General features: G+C 40.1%; 1 protein-coding gene across 16 annotated transcripts in view; it reads left to right on the forward strand.

Annotated features, from left to right (window-relative positions):
- ATP2B3 (ATPase plasma membrane Ca2+ transporting 3) overlaps window positions 1-15,105 on the forward strand; it is a gene marked incomplete at both ends in the record, with an annotated part of 87,938 nt that overhangs the window by 59,902 nt on the left and 12,931 nt on the right. For 13 of the 16 annotated variants that reach the window (XM_081321608.1, XM_081321600.1, XM_081321609.1 and 10 more), the window contains 4 exons: window positions 4,949-5,162; window positions 6,372-6,583; window positions 7,771-7,878; window positions 8,471-8,653. In XM_081321608.1, coding sequence (XP_081177734.1) covers window positions 4,949-5,162; window positions 6,372-6,583; window positions 7,771-7,878; window positions 8,471-8,653 — 717 coding nt within the window. The remainder of the gene's footprint in view (window positions 1-4,948; window positions 5,163-6,371; window positions 6,584-7,770; window positions 7,879-8,470; window positions 8,654-15,105) is intronic. The other 3 variants (XM_081321611.1, XM_081321615.1, XM_081321603.1) reach the window with 1 other exon arrangement.

A 15,105-nucleotide genomic window follows, 5' to 3' on the forward strand; every position in this document is an offset into this window, starting at 1 on the left:
AATGGTCAGTAAAGCATTTCAAGCTAAGAAATATGCATGCAGGAATATAAAAACCAGCTACTTCTCACTCTTTTTTAGATGTATTTCTTTCTTTTAAGTTTAGGTTACACCTACAGTCAAACACGCTTCAGCTGCAATTATTCACAACTTGTGTTATTGAGTCAGTGCATTTAATGATTATATACTGGATTGAGGAACACACAACAGTGTAGAGTCAAATAGTCCTCATGAAACTTAAAGCACAGATGAAAAGGGTAAAAAAAAGCCTTCATCTTTCCCTGCTTTGATTAGACTTGTGATGAAGCTTGACTCTATTTTATTTTATTTTATATTCCACTTTCTTTCCATACTACCCTTCAGTAAAGTTTCCAGGGCAATTTACAAAACCTATTTAAACATAAGTAATAAAACATGACAACATGTAAATAAAACTGAAAAGAAAGCCTGGGAAAATTAAAAACTCAACACAGTCTCTTTCAGGTTGTCCTCTAGCTGATCTCAGATGATAAGGGCAAAATAGGTTGTAGAAAATGTAAAGAAAGAGGATACAGATAGTCCTTGACTTACAACAGCTTGTTAAGTTACAACAGCACTGAAAAAAGTTTTTCACACTTACAACCTTTTCAGCATTCCCATGGTCCCGTGATAAAAATTCAGATGCTTGGCAATTGATTTATATTTATAACAATTTCAGTGTCCCGGGGGGGAAGGGGGGTCATGTGATCACCTTTTGTGATCTTCTAACAAGCAAAGTCAATGGGGAAGTCAAATTCATTAAACATCTGTGTTACTAACTCAGACATGTCAAACACAAGGCCCGGGGGCCGGATCCGGCCCGCGAAGTGGTTTCATGTGGCCTGCGAAGCCATCCTGGAAACAGTGAGGGAACGGCCCCCACTGCCTTGGCCCTGGCCCAGAGACCCTCCTTCTGCCAGAGACCCTCAGATCTGTCCCACTCCTGCCCAGGCCCCCATAGGCACCCTTGATGCCAATGAGGTAGAGCTGGCCAAGCCCACCCAGTAGGCCATATGCACTCTGGCCACACCCACCCAGTAGGCCACGCCCACCCTGGCCATACCCACCCGGCCCCCTGAGGGCAACTGCCATACTGATGTGGCCCTCAATGAAATTGAGTTTGACACCCCTGTACTAACTTAACACTTACTGCAGTGATTCACTTAACAACTGTGACAAGAAAGGTCAAAATATGGGGCAAAACTCAATTAACAAATGGCAACAGAAATTTTGGGGTCAATTATGGTCGTAAATCGAGAACTACCTATACATTTTATCCTTAACTGACCTCACCAGAATGTTGGGTTTGTTTGTTTTTTAGTAAACCAAGCAACATTTTGAAATATAAAGAATTAATAGTTTTCTTTCTGATTGCAGTGAGACAGATAGTAGCAAGATCCTGGAAATCAGGAAAGGATCTGAATAACTCTATATGATGGCAGAGATGCTAGAAAATCACTCTAATGGAAAATCCAACTTAAAAAGATGGTAGTGATGTATGATGATAAAATACAAGATGATTTTTTTTAATTTCATCTGGTTTAAACACAGGCATAATGACTGTCTACTACCCAAGTCCAGAATTCTAAATAATTTAATTAAATAAGGCTATTTGTATTTTGCCTGTATATATACTCCACAGTATTATCATTTGTTACTTGTTCATAAATTTAAATTTTAAAAAAAATTAAACAAATGGTGAGGGCAGCTGGACAAGACCTTCCAACATTATCATACTGTAACTATACAGGTATTAAAGCAGATTTTTTTTTCAGATACTTGATTCCTAAATTTCCTCCACTGGTCATAGCTTTCTCCAATTGAGTATCTGTACAGGTGTGTGACAAATCCCAAAATTCGGTCCCCAGATATAAAGATTCAGAAGAAGGCTTCAGAAAGAGCCGCCTGGCAATTCCATCCTTACCAGTGAAAAGATCTGGCTGTTTGCTGGTTCATGGGAATACAGTCAAAACTAAAACTTGGACTCCTACATAATGGTGTGTGTGTGTGAGAGAGAGAGTGTGCGTGTGTGTGTGTGTGCGTGTGTCTCTGTGTGTGCGTGTGTGTGTGTCTGTGTGTGTGTGTGTGTGTGCACGTGCGCGCGCACATGCCTTCAAGTCAGTGTTGACCCCTGGTGACTGCCTGGACAAGACCCTGTAGTTTTCTTGGTAAGATTTTCACAAGTGGCTTGTCCTTGTTTCCTTCTTAAGAGACAAGAGTAAGTGACTAGCCTAAGATCACCAGACCAGTTTTGTACCTAGGGCAGGTTCAGAATTTATGGTCTAACCTAGGGTGTTAACCACTACATCAAACTGGCTTTTCCATACTAATCTATTGGGATACAAAGTGGTTGGATGTTGGGAAATAGTTGAGTTACTGGAATACTTCCAACCCTGTCCCTTTCATCTCAGAACATCTTGCCAAAGAGACTGCGAGAATTTTGCTTGGACAGGAAATTAATTTGGGTTTAATCAGAAGCCAGGAGCCTGGCACCAGCCAGCATGCAGTTCTAACGCAATCTGGAGGGCACAGAGCTCAGAAAGTTCTTAACATGTTGGCATGTATTAAACAGAATGGAAAATGACTTTTGAAAGATTCCATCTGTCATGTGTAAAATTTTACTGAAAATGAGGTTGACCCCAAATTCCACCTCAATTTAGCAATTTCTTTTATAGCAATGAACTAGGGTGCTGGGAGGATTCAAGAGTGGGGTTGACAGTCACCCAGAGACCCACACATACACACCCTTACACACACATACATACTTCATTCCTATAACTGTCTGTTGCCTTAGTAGTTGTACAAAGATATATATACTGTATATCCACAAACATACATACATACATACATATACACACACAGTGTCCTCTGGAGATATCCTGGATTATCCACTTACCTCCCAGTTAGTAGTACCTCTCATAACTTTAGACTCTGAACTAAATGCATTTATTGCCTTTTCATTTAAGAAAAGTGTGTGTGTTTGTATGTGTGTGCAACAATAATTAGATGAACATCTGTTAATGTATATTATTAATCTAACTGTAAAGCATTTTTTAAAAAGATAAAAAATATGCTATATTAGAATTAGCAGAATGAGCCCCAGCAGCCCCCAATATTAATAGTGGGTGTGTTGGCTACTCTTCCCAATCATTTGCCACACTCTAGGTAGTCATCTAAAAAGTTGAATCATGGCAACTGGACCAAAATTGGTTAACCTGAGATGTTTCACTTCCCATCCAGGAAGCTTCATCAGTCAAAATAAAAATATTTTTTTTTAAAAAAAAACTGCCTATTTTTTTTATTTTGACTGATGAAGCTTCCTGGATGGCAAGCAAAATGTCTTAGATTAACCAATTTTGGTTCAGTTGCCATGATTCCTTTCAGATACCTTTGACCTGGATGATGGAGTCTTCACTGACATATCTAAGTAGTTATCTTCTTCTTCCTCCTCCCCCCACCCCCAAAAGCATCCTTAGCCCTTCTGCTCTACCACTCAAGGAAAGGAGCACAAGGGTTGTGCTAACAAGGATAGGCATTGCACCCAATCCTCCTGTTTCTCCCATAAAAAGGGAAATAATCTGCTTATTAACACAGTGACAGAAACATTCTGCAAACATTGAAGTAGAGACGTTCTCGTTTGCACTGTTGTTGTACTGAATCCCTCTTTTAATCCAGAATATCAGATCCTAATTAGATTGTGAAAAGCAGACTGAATCAATAAACATTTGAAATCTGTACACCAGGTCATAGCTCTGGCTAATCTAGCCCAACGATTTATATTCTGATATCAGTATATCTCACAAATCTCCAGAGTAGAGTGAGAGTGACTCACTTCAAGGCAGACACACGGTTCCCAACTCCTTGTTAATTTTAGCGCTACTGCAGAGATTTCTAGAGGAAAATAACAGGCAGGAGATACCACAGGTAAAGGAGTTAACTTTCTCCCTACCTGTCAATTGTACCTTGCAAGTTAATCCCAAACTGTACAGTACAGTACTCTGTTCACTGTCATCTTCTATTTAAGGGACTATCCAATTCAATCCAGTTTAAAATAAAAGAATAATAATGGAGCACAAGGACGAGTCTTTGGAGCTGTCCATCAACAGGTAAATTCAGGAAAGCAAGACGTGTCTTGTTTTGTCCTTTCGTTCTTGATGGATTCCTTCTCCTCCTCCTTTTGATTTCAAGGCAGCTATTCGTAAGCTCAGCTCTTGGCTGAAGCACAGACCCAGGCTGGAATTCAAAAGTAGTCTGACAGCAGTTTTTTTGCCTTACAAGCCAACCAAGGTGCTACCAGATACCTTCTGAATTCTGATTACCATAGAGTAGCATGGCTGCTCTCCCACAAGGCCTCAGTCTCTCTTGAGATCTTCTGCCTGGAATTGCCCCTTATGATGATACATAGATGAAAATATTGATGATGTTCACCTAATATTGTTTATTTTTTTTTATTTTAATTCCATTTATATCCCGCCCTTCTCCGAAGACTCAGGGCGGCTTACAAGCTTAGCAGTAGCCTTCATTCTATGTATATGCCTGCTTATTAGGGCTTTCACACACACACACCCCAAGCGGCATTATTACAAAGTCAGCTTATTGCCCCCAACAATCTGGGTCCTCATTTTACCTACCTCGGAAGGATGGAAGGCTGAGTCAACCTTGAGCCTGGTGGGATGCGAACCTGCACTAATTGCAGGCAGCTGGTGTTACTTAAGGAGGCAGAAGCCTAGTACTGACTTTTTTTTTTAAAGCCTGGATTTGTGAATTGACCCATTGTTGGTAGCAACAGAAAGTTTGTTCATGTCTGAGCAAGTCCATTGGTATAATGTCTTAAGGTGGATAGAGTATGCTTAGTATGCCTGGAGGTGGATGGGTGTATGCTTCCTTCACTTCCAGGAGATGTTACAATTTTCCTTCTCGATTTCTCCTAAAGGATTCTCCTCTCAAGGCAGTACAGATGCTGTGGGTGAACCTCATTATGGACACATTTGCTTCCTTGGCCCTTGCCACCGAGCCCCCAACTGAGGCCCTGTTGCTGCGCAGGCCATATGGACGCAACAAACCCCTCATATCCCGGACCATGATGAAAAATATTTTGGGCCATGCTGTGTACCAGCTCATTATCATCTTCACTCTCCTCTTTGTAGGTGAGTTTATAAGTGAACTATAGAAGAGTAGAGGGTAAAAGGTTGGAGATCTCCACTGACTGTCCCAGACGTTTTCTGGATTTCTGTGGACTAGTTTTGCCTCATCATGGCAGTTCAGTAGTTATGGCTATTCACATCTCTCTTCCAGGGGTATCTTATCCCTAGCTCTTGGCATGTGAGGGAGAGTTTTACAACCTGTGCTACTTTTTTGGCAAATTTAAAGGGAATAAATGAGAGAAAGGGGAGGAAAATAATTCAATAGAGTCACCTGTTTGTCCTGTAGCATTAGGGCATACAGATGAGGTAACCTGTCCTCTATTTTTGAGGGGGGGAAAGATCAACTTCACAAGGTATAAATAGAATCAAACTTTAGTTGGGGGGCGGGAAGCAAGAAATAAAAAATTCTTTTCAAACTTTAACAAAATTAGCAATGGGGGGGATTCAAAACAGAGTATTGCTAAAACCACAGTCAGCATTTTGAAAGAGCTACTGGAACAGGGTAAGCTCTGATGAAGAGGCTGCTCCTCTAAACTAGGAAGCAGTAAAGATATTCCAAGTTAAAAAGTTGATGCAAAAATGTTCCAAGTTCCAAGCCCTAAGCGACTGAGCTTGTATAGAAACAACGGATACCAGAGATGATGATGAGAATTCACAAAAACTAAACCTAGCAGAATTCTTAGCTAACCTTTTCCCCATTTCTCTAAAGAATAGACTGGGCTTGAATCAAATTCCTTTAGATTCAACTGTTAACTGGAAATTCCACTCTAATCAGAGCTGGAGGAAAAGCTTTGTTGTTCCTTCTCTCCCATCCACCATAACACACGCCTACACATTCCTTTTCTCCTGGAGTACTGCCTGCCCTTTCCAAGAGAACCAAAGCTCTTCCCTCTGGAAAGGGAGGAGTTGAGGGAGAATCCCCCTTTGTTACATGCTATAGTAAGTAAGATCCCTCCTACAAGAAGTTGTGCATCCTGCAAGAAGATCTAGGATTCCAATCCCAACACATTGATTTGGATGCCTGAGCTGGCAGCTTGTCATCTGTCGTGAGGGGCTGATAGATAAGCAGCAAGAGTGAATATGGAGTGGGAGCTTACCTGTCCATTCAGTAGAAAGCCAAACTGGAACTTTGGTGGAGAGATGAATTTGGTTGGTTGGATTGGGCATTCTCGGTCCATGATGCATTGCTTTACTCCCTTTCCTTACCTGCAGGAGAGGTTATATTTGACATCGACTGTGGCCGCAATGCTCCCCTGCATTCTCCGCCCTCAGAGCATTACACCATCATCTTTAACACCTTTGTCATGATGCAGCTCTTCAATGAGATCAATGCCCGCAAAATCCATGGAGAGCGCAATGTCTTTGATGGCATTTTTGGCAACCCCATCTTCTGCAGCATTGTTTTGGGCACCTTTGGCATACAGGTATAAGCTTGCTGCAACCAGTTGTGACCTCCAAGGTCCCTTCCAACTTTATTATTATTATTATTATTATTATTATTATTATTATTATTATTATTATTATTATTATTATTAAAATATGGATGGAAGTAGAAAAAGATGCAAAAGAGGCGTGTACTTCCTCTTTCTGTGGACTTCCACAGCCTGGAAGTGCTGAGCAGGCAACTCTCCGATTCTTAACCAGGATGGTCAATGCTCCCATCCTAGTTAATCCCAACACATTTAAGGGTAGCTAGTCAAGAAAGCTGATGTATAACTATAAATGAATAGTTCAGTAGCTGTGTGTGTGTGTGTGTCTGTCTGTCTATCTTTCTGTGTCTGGATCTGTGTCTGTATGAAATGTGAATGTTTTTGCATGCTTCAGTAGGTCGTGGTTTCACATTTCACATATCGACAAAGTAGACATATAACTGCCCTAAATATGCCTCCTGACAGTGAGGACTTCAACTGGAAGGAAAGACAGGAAAGACAGGGAGAAGTAAGGTTGACAAAAGATAAATATATTAAAATACAAGTTATGTATAGACACACGGATAGTATAAAGAGTAAAGATTATCATCATGGAAATAGTGCACAAATGGTTATCTGGACAGACACTGAGACATTTTTTAAGCCCAAAGCAACAAGATAACATTGGGAAGAGAATCAGGCAAATGCTTTCTTGACTCACAGTAAATATAAAAAGTGGGAGGAGGGGCAGCACAACCAGACTTGCAAGATTGTTATTACACCCGATGTCTATTAAAGTAACTTTAACATCCATCTGTGCATCCAAGCATCCATGTATCCAGCCATCTACCAGCCTCATTAGGTAGACTAGAGCAAGAAATGGATGCATGGATTATTTGTATTTAGACAGTTTGTCTCAGAGATTTTACTTGCACTGAGCTTTATGGTATCCTCCTCAGACCACAGGTGCTTCTTGCCCTGCAACACATAATATTTTGGCTCTTTGGACCTTTGTTTTCAATCCCTTTTCTTACATTTACCTGAGGATTTGGTTCCTCAGATCCTGGATATGTTCTGATCTGTTCTTTGTCCTGCACATGACCCTGATTTTCCTTCTGTCCTGTTCAGGCAAGCCTCTTCTAGTACTAAAAAGTTGGCTATCAACTTACCATCCCTCTCTTCCCCCCACCCCCATCCCACAGATCGTCATTGTGCAGTTTGGGGGAAAGCCATTCAGCTGTTCTCCACTGAACGCAGAGCAATGGCTGTGGTGTCTTTTTGTGGGCTTCGGGGAACTCGTCTGGGGACAGGTAAGGAAATCATTTTCATTTATGCCGGTATATGCTCTACCTTACTTCTCCATCTGTACTGGTGTTTCCTTCCAGGTCTTGTTTTCAGATTTATGCCCCAAAAATATGAAACAGGAGAGAAGAAAAACTTCTCCTAATCGTTTTTGCTGCACCATTTACAGAACTGTATACCTCTCTCTTTCCTCCCATACTTATCTATCCCACCTTCCTTCTTTTTTTTTCAAGTGGAAGTTTTACATTTCAAATTTGTCCATAGATAAGATGCTCCAGACTTGTAAAACTGTTGCTGCTCTTTTTCACCCTTTGCCCTATAGATTTACATAAAATTATTATACGACTTTATTACAACTGTATGTTTTTGTAATGTGGTATAACCTAGAGTGCTTCCTAATTACCCCTAGCATGGAATGTGTCTTTTCCACATCCATGGCCTATTGAGCTGTTGTTTTCATTAAGCAGTCTAGGGTTGCCCCATGGTCCATTCCTATTGCTATTTATTTTTTTCCTGAAAAATGTTGAAACTGAGCAGTGGATTTCTTCTACAGAGAAAAGTCTGAAAAGTAGCCTAGGTGATTTACTCCCCCCACTGCAGGTCATTGCCACCATCCCTACCAGCCACCTTAAATGCCTGAAGGAAGCAGGACATGGTCCTGGTAAGGATGAGATGACAGATGAGGAAATGGCTGAGGATGAGGAGGAAATTGACCACGCTGAGCGGGAGCTGCGCCGTGGCCAGATCTTGTGGTTCCGTGGCCTCAACCGCATCCAGACCCAGGTATGAGACAGTAAGGAGGAGCCTCCTTGCCTCTGACTCTGACCAGTGCTTCCCTCCCCACCCCCTTACCCAATCCTTCCTTCGCTTTAGCGGTGACTTGAAGACCGATCTTTCATCTGGTTATCTCCTACCCCTTCCCAGGACATGGTGGTTTCACCCTGATGCTCATGCCTGGTGGAGAGAGAGAGAGAGACCTTTAATGCCAGGCTTAATTTCCACACTGCCTTGTTTCAAGAGAATAAACTAAAGAATGCCGTGCTTGGATGCATGAACAGGGGCAGCGTATAGAAGCAGAAATGGGATGGTGATTTTGTTTGTTTGTTTCTTCGTTGTTGTTGAGCTACTTAAAAATTGTCCGAGAAAAAGAAAAAAGGAAATCCGTAACTCAGACAGTAACAGCAATTGTTACAGTAATACCACAGCCATTGTCGTACCAGTGCCAATAAGGAAAATTGCAGCAAAGTTCGTGGTAGTAATTTCTACAGTACAGAAACTAGCTCCTGCTCGTTTCTCATAAGATAAATGGAGAAAAGAATCTGAAAAAGATGCCTTGTCCAAGGACAACCAGTATGAGTATGGCAACAAACTGACTTAGCTCTGACCTCTCAGTTATTAAGCCCCACTATGTGGCTTGTCCATTTCCATGGAGAAATATGGTGATAATGGTAAGAGCTATGTAACATGTACTGTCCAAAGCACCCCAGATATAATGCTGGTTATGGCATGTTGTATCTGTTTTTGGGGGAGCTTGATCCAAATGTCTAGGATGATACTGGAGCTGAGGGATCATGCATAAAAGCCTGCTGAATCTTTATTCTGTTACTTCACTCCTTGCTCATGTGCAAGTTCAGGATGTCACAAACAGCAGGCTGGTGTGTTAGTTCACAAGGAGACCCACTGTTGGAAAGAAGCCCAGTTTGCAGCTTGTATCACTATAAGTACCTAGGACAGAATTGGGCATATTCCTTGCACAAGTGTAGTGAGACAAAGTGAAGTGAGTTTAGGCTCCTTCAAAGTCCTTCTTTCTTTGGCTGAAATGGATTTTAAGAAAGAAATATTTGCATTATGAAAGACAAATCTATGTTTATCAGTTGAAAATGAAAGAATATTGGGGAAGGTAAAATATTATAGTTATATCCTGACTGTCTTCTGGGTAAAAAAAAAGTTGGCCACTTAATCAACTTTTGGTTGAATCCCTGAGAGAATCCCTGAGTATCAAATCAGAAGCAGGAGAAATCTCCGTGCATACACAGTATTTCCTTTTGTGATGATGAGCTTCATGGAATACAATATAATGGATTAAAATGTAAGCATGGGCTTTGCTCTTTCAGTAAGACAAACTCCAAAATGTCTCAACTTTTCCACAAGAAGTCTGGGTTTAGATGCATGCTCCATCTGGCACTTGTAACTTGTCTGACGCAGCGAAAGCACACTCCATTTAAGAGGAAATGGCATTTTGAAAGAAAGAAAAAAGGGGGGAAAGTCTAGCAACTAAAGGAAAGAAGTAGGTCTGTAAAATATAAAGGATAGCACTTCCTCCCCATTGGAAATCCTTCTGTTCAGGGTGCTTCCCCACTGATATTTATTTTGGAATTCATAGAGTCGAACTTTACTAGCTGGGATGAAGATGGGGCAGTTATCAAATATCTATATCAAATTCCTGCTGTCGTATATTTTTCTCATGCCTCTTTTATGTTCTTTTGAAAATTCATGAAATGTTATTTTATTCTTTTTGTAAGGAGTGGAACAACAGCACAATCTCTCAAATTCCCCACTTGTTTTTAAAGAGGTGTGCCTTTGATGAGTGCAGTGATGCTTGGGGTGCAGAAGTTAATGCTGCTTTATTCACTATTATCTTCTCAGATAGCTGTTTTGGCAGTATTTTATTTTTAGCCTTTACATTTGGACTAAAATCCATTTCAGCTTTTCTTTTTTTAAAAAAAAATATAATTCAATAAACTTGAAACATTGTGTCAGTCAGCATGCTAAAAATAATTTATAAATACGTGACTTAAATTGGCCATTACTCACACAGTTAAATTACATCTTCTAGTAGATTGGAAAAAAATTGAAATGTCTCCACATACAAGTATTGTACTGCCTGAAGGTAAAAAATCAATTGCCACTAAGCATATAATTTATAGCAGAAAAATAATGACTGAATAAGTTTAGAATCCTGCAGATTGGAAGCACCCCAAAATAATTCTAATTAATTAGTAATTAATTTGATTTACCTGGGCTTATAAAGATCTGCATTATATGTTCCTTTTAAACAAAAATTAAACCAAGGATTATCAGGTACATAAAGGTTGCACTCATAAATTTGTGGGGAAACTCAATGCAATTATAATCCTACAACAAGATAAGGTCCCTGGAGGATGGGTGGGACACAGAATTCATCTGAAGGTAGGCTATTTATAGTATTTGTACACAGGTTCGAGTGGTCACCAGTGGTCCATGTGAGCGGCATGATTCCAAAGACACCCATGTCTGGCTTCTATGTTCTAATTACATGCTTTCTGGTTGCAGCCTTTCCCCACCCATCCCTTCCCATTGCCTCCCATTGCCTCAAAGAGGGGGTGGGACATGTGCCTTGTTGCAACTCTTTTTTTTTCTTTTAGCATGTAAAAAAATGTTCCTGCCTTAAGAGTTGATGCTCTTGGATCAAGGAAGTTCCCTGGCCAGGAGCATGATGAGAAATGACCAATAGCATGTGATGTATCAAAATTGCTGCTGAATGATTAAAATGAAATGACTGCTACTCAAGCATCATGTCTTCCAACCCTTCCCCAACAACAGCTCTTAATCAACTTACACTGATGAAGGGTGCCCATCAGTGGTGTGATTCAGCCAGTTCACAGCACTTTGGCAGAACCGGTAGCTAATTTTTTGTTGCCCAAGACCAGAATGGACTTCCGGAAGCAAACCGGACAGCCACACAGAGAACCAGTTGTTCACATATTTGAATCCCACCGCTGATGCCTATGTGCCCCATCTTTCATGACAGAACCCAGGAATCCGGCTCCCCTCCCAATCTTCCCCCTCGGGGTAAGAACCAGGGCTTCCAGGATGGAGTGTAGAAATTTCAGGCAAGCTTAACCCCCAGTTCCTTTAATTCTAAGAACTTCAGTGCAGACCCCTCATATCAGCCTACTTAATCAACTTCATCCCCTTGAGATGTAAATTGTAGCAATAGTGCCACACCCATCTGAAACATATGAGTCAAAACAAGAAGGCTGATTAACCAAAGCAGAGGGGAGCAGAGAGGTTTCTGTAGTTCAAAATGCCTTGCACCAAACCTACTGGTATCAAATTGGAAATGTTCCTGCTTCTGCCTGCTCATATTATTTGCACCAGCAGGAGATCAAGAATTCAAAACTGGTTAGTACCTATATTATATCTCCATTCGACCCAAGCTGACTGATTTATCTGGATCTATATGTCTAATTTAACCAGTGCTTTTTTTGTAAAAGAAAAAGGTGCCGGAACTCACACATGTCATACAACCCGCCTTGCCTACCCTACAAGGTTCCATCCAAAAAAGGTGCCAGAACTCCGTTCTGAGCGTTCTATGACAAAAAAGCCCTGAATTTAACCATCTTGTGACCTCATAAAGAGGTTTTGGGATATGCCAATATAAGTGACATTTTTCCTATTGCAAAATTGGGGCAATGAAGCTCAAAGAGTGATTTGGCAAAAGCCATCCTGGTAAGTTCATGGGTCTTTCCGCATTTCTGATGTGCTATTCAGCCATCTACAGTACCAGTCAGCAGACAACAATACTGGCATGATATTTGCTCAGCCCTTTGTTAATTCCTATCTTATCTCTATTCCCAGTCTCTGCCATTACCTCACTTTCTTCCAAGGTAAGGGGTGGGAAAGCTTAATGAATTTTAGACACCTTGAGGCTATCTGTGTCAGAATAAATATACCTTAATCCTACTTCACACATGGGCTGGGAATAAGATGAGCTACACGGGGACACAGTGGAATAAAAAGAAACTGTCAATGTATGTTTGTACCATGGATAGATGCAGGCCATATCTTACAGAGGGAACATTCATTCCACTCAACTAGGTTCCCTTTGGGCCATGCCGATTTTGTGATACTGTCCAAATACTATTGGTAGTCATGAATTATATGGAATGAGGAGACTGCAATTCTCCTCAAGCACAATTGTGTTTGTAACAGAATATATCGTATAAGCTTTTCTTTTTTGAGAACTTCTATGATCTTGGATTAACAATAATGTGTAAATAACAACAACAATAGAAATGGTAATAATAATTCCTCCCCAAGCATGGTTCCCTAAGAAAAGACCTTTTCCCCTTCCCAGCTATTTCTTCCTCTGTGACATACCTGATCATTGTTAAAAACAATAAGTTGGGGTTCCTTGATATAATACATCCCGTTTATAAATTCAATAGAATTCACATGAAGAAGCTTTTCTATGAACTACATAATGTCCCCTTGCAAGTAATATTTACATATTCACATTGGAAGATTTTTTTCATGTGAAACATCACCAAAATTTCCTTGCACATTAAGAAACAGTTTTTCCTGAGCCATTCCCTCTGACATGCTGATCTTCTACTCTAATTTTTTTGGGTGGGGGGTGGGGAGGATACATGTATACACATAACACACACCCTTCCAATATAACAGTTCCAGGGGTAGTTTTATGTGCTGATCCCACTGAATATATCAATATCCTGAATGCATAAATTTGCTTCTTCTTTTTCTTTCTTTCTTCCTTTTTTCTTTCTTTCTTTCTTTTTTTTTTGCAGGGAGTGAGGGAAGACATGTAATAAACGGGTGTAAATTCATGCTTAGAATTTAAGGTAGAGTCTGACAATGGACATGCTTCAAGGTGACAAAGGTGGATTCTAAATTCCTTCTTCCCCTTCACATTTCCTTTTCACACGGATACAAACATATACAGGAACATATATCTTTCCAACCAATCTATTTCAGGTTTATTTACCCTTTCTTAGCATGCCAAGATCTCATACTTTCCTTTGTCTCGATAATAATGCTAACAGAGAAGCCCACCCATTTAATATCCTCCTCAGTTATTCCCAGTTACAATCAGCTTATGCTTATACAATGGCTGGGACTATACATCATACTACGCCATCCTCAGGTTTCTTGATTTTGGCTTAGAACAATGAGTGAACCAAACTAGTGTGATGCAGTAGGTCCTTTTCATCACCCAAGAACAAGAATCTGACATACAGACATAAATAAGAGAGAAACATCACCAAAAGGATTGGTCCATTCATTTTTCACAATTGATATTACAGCATAAGAAGGAATGTTTGTCTCAGTATTTATATACATAAATTATCACCAATAATACTATGCAATGTTTCACTGTACTGTATGGTGAAGCCCAAAAGTTCAATTACACACTTCATGTATACATTACAACCAACGCATCTGTGTGAATTAGATATAATAGCTAGATTTAAACGTGGGGTTTCTTTTTTAAACTACACAAAATGCATCATGGGTTTCAAAAACACATGATGGTTTGTTTTCTTTTAAGCTTTTATTGAAATCTTTGCAGGTTTCTCTTGTGCACTATCTGATGTAATGTGGCCATCCCTCTCTGTCACACTTCAGATAAGTTGGGACTTTCCAGAATTTCCAGACAGAATGGTCTTCCTGGTTTAGGGAAAGACAGGGCAGGCTTCCTGCTTGTGGGGATGTCTGGTTCACTTATCATACTAAGTCATAAGACATGGCTTACTAACCAGGTTGCCTAGTTTCATACTAAGCCCAAACCACACATTTTGCTTAGTGGGCCACATAGCATATATACCGTGTTTCCCCAAAAATAAGACTGGGTATTATATTAATTTTTGCTCCAAAAGACACATTAGGGCTTATTTTCCAGTTAGGTCTTATTTTCAGGGAAATACAGTACTAGATGTGTCCGTCTGACTGACGATCTTAATTGGGGCTTATTTTTTGGGTGGTGCTTATATTATGAGCATCTTTAAATTTCATGCTAGATCTTATTTTCCAGTTGGGTCTTATTTTCGGGAAAACATGATACTCGCAGATAAGGAATATATGGTGCCAAAATACACCCCCAAAATTGGGTTCAGTTTATCTGCAGATGGACTTATCTGCAAGTATATAGAGTAGGCTTTCCCTTCAACTTTTAAAAAGTACCTGTATATCTTGTATATATTCACCGATATATATACAAGCCTATCTGTGAATAAGCTGACCCTCAAAATTTATGTATGTTTAATTTTCACAATAGACTTATCCATAGTGGCACATTTTTTCAAAATAGTTTGGTTAAAAATTTGAGGATCAGTTTAACTGTGGATGGGCTTATCCACATGTATATACAGGATTCCCATTAGAATTATTTCTGGGATTAAGGAGTAGTTTCTTAAACTGAGAGGAGCAAATTAAGCTTTTCCCAGTTCTGCAAT

Source organism: Vipera berus (genome assembly GCF_964194415.1).
Source record: "Vipera berus genome assembly, chromosome: 2".
In the NCBI taxonomy this organism is placed as follows: Eukaryota; Metazoa; Chordata; class Lepidosauria; order Squamata; family Viperidae; genus Vipera; species Vipera berus.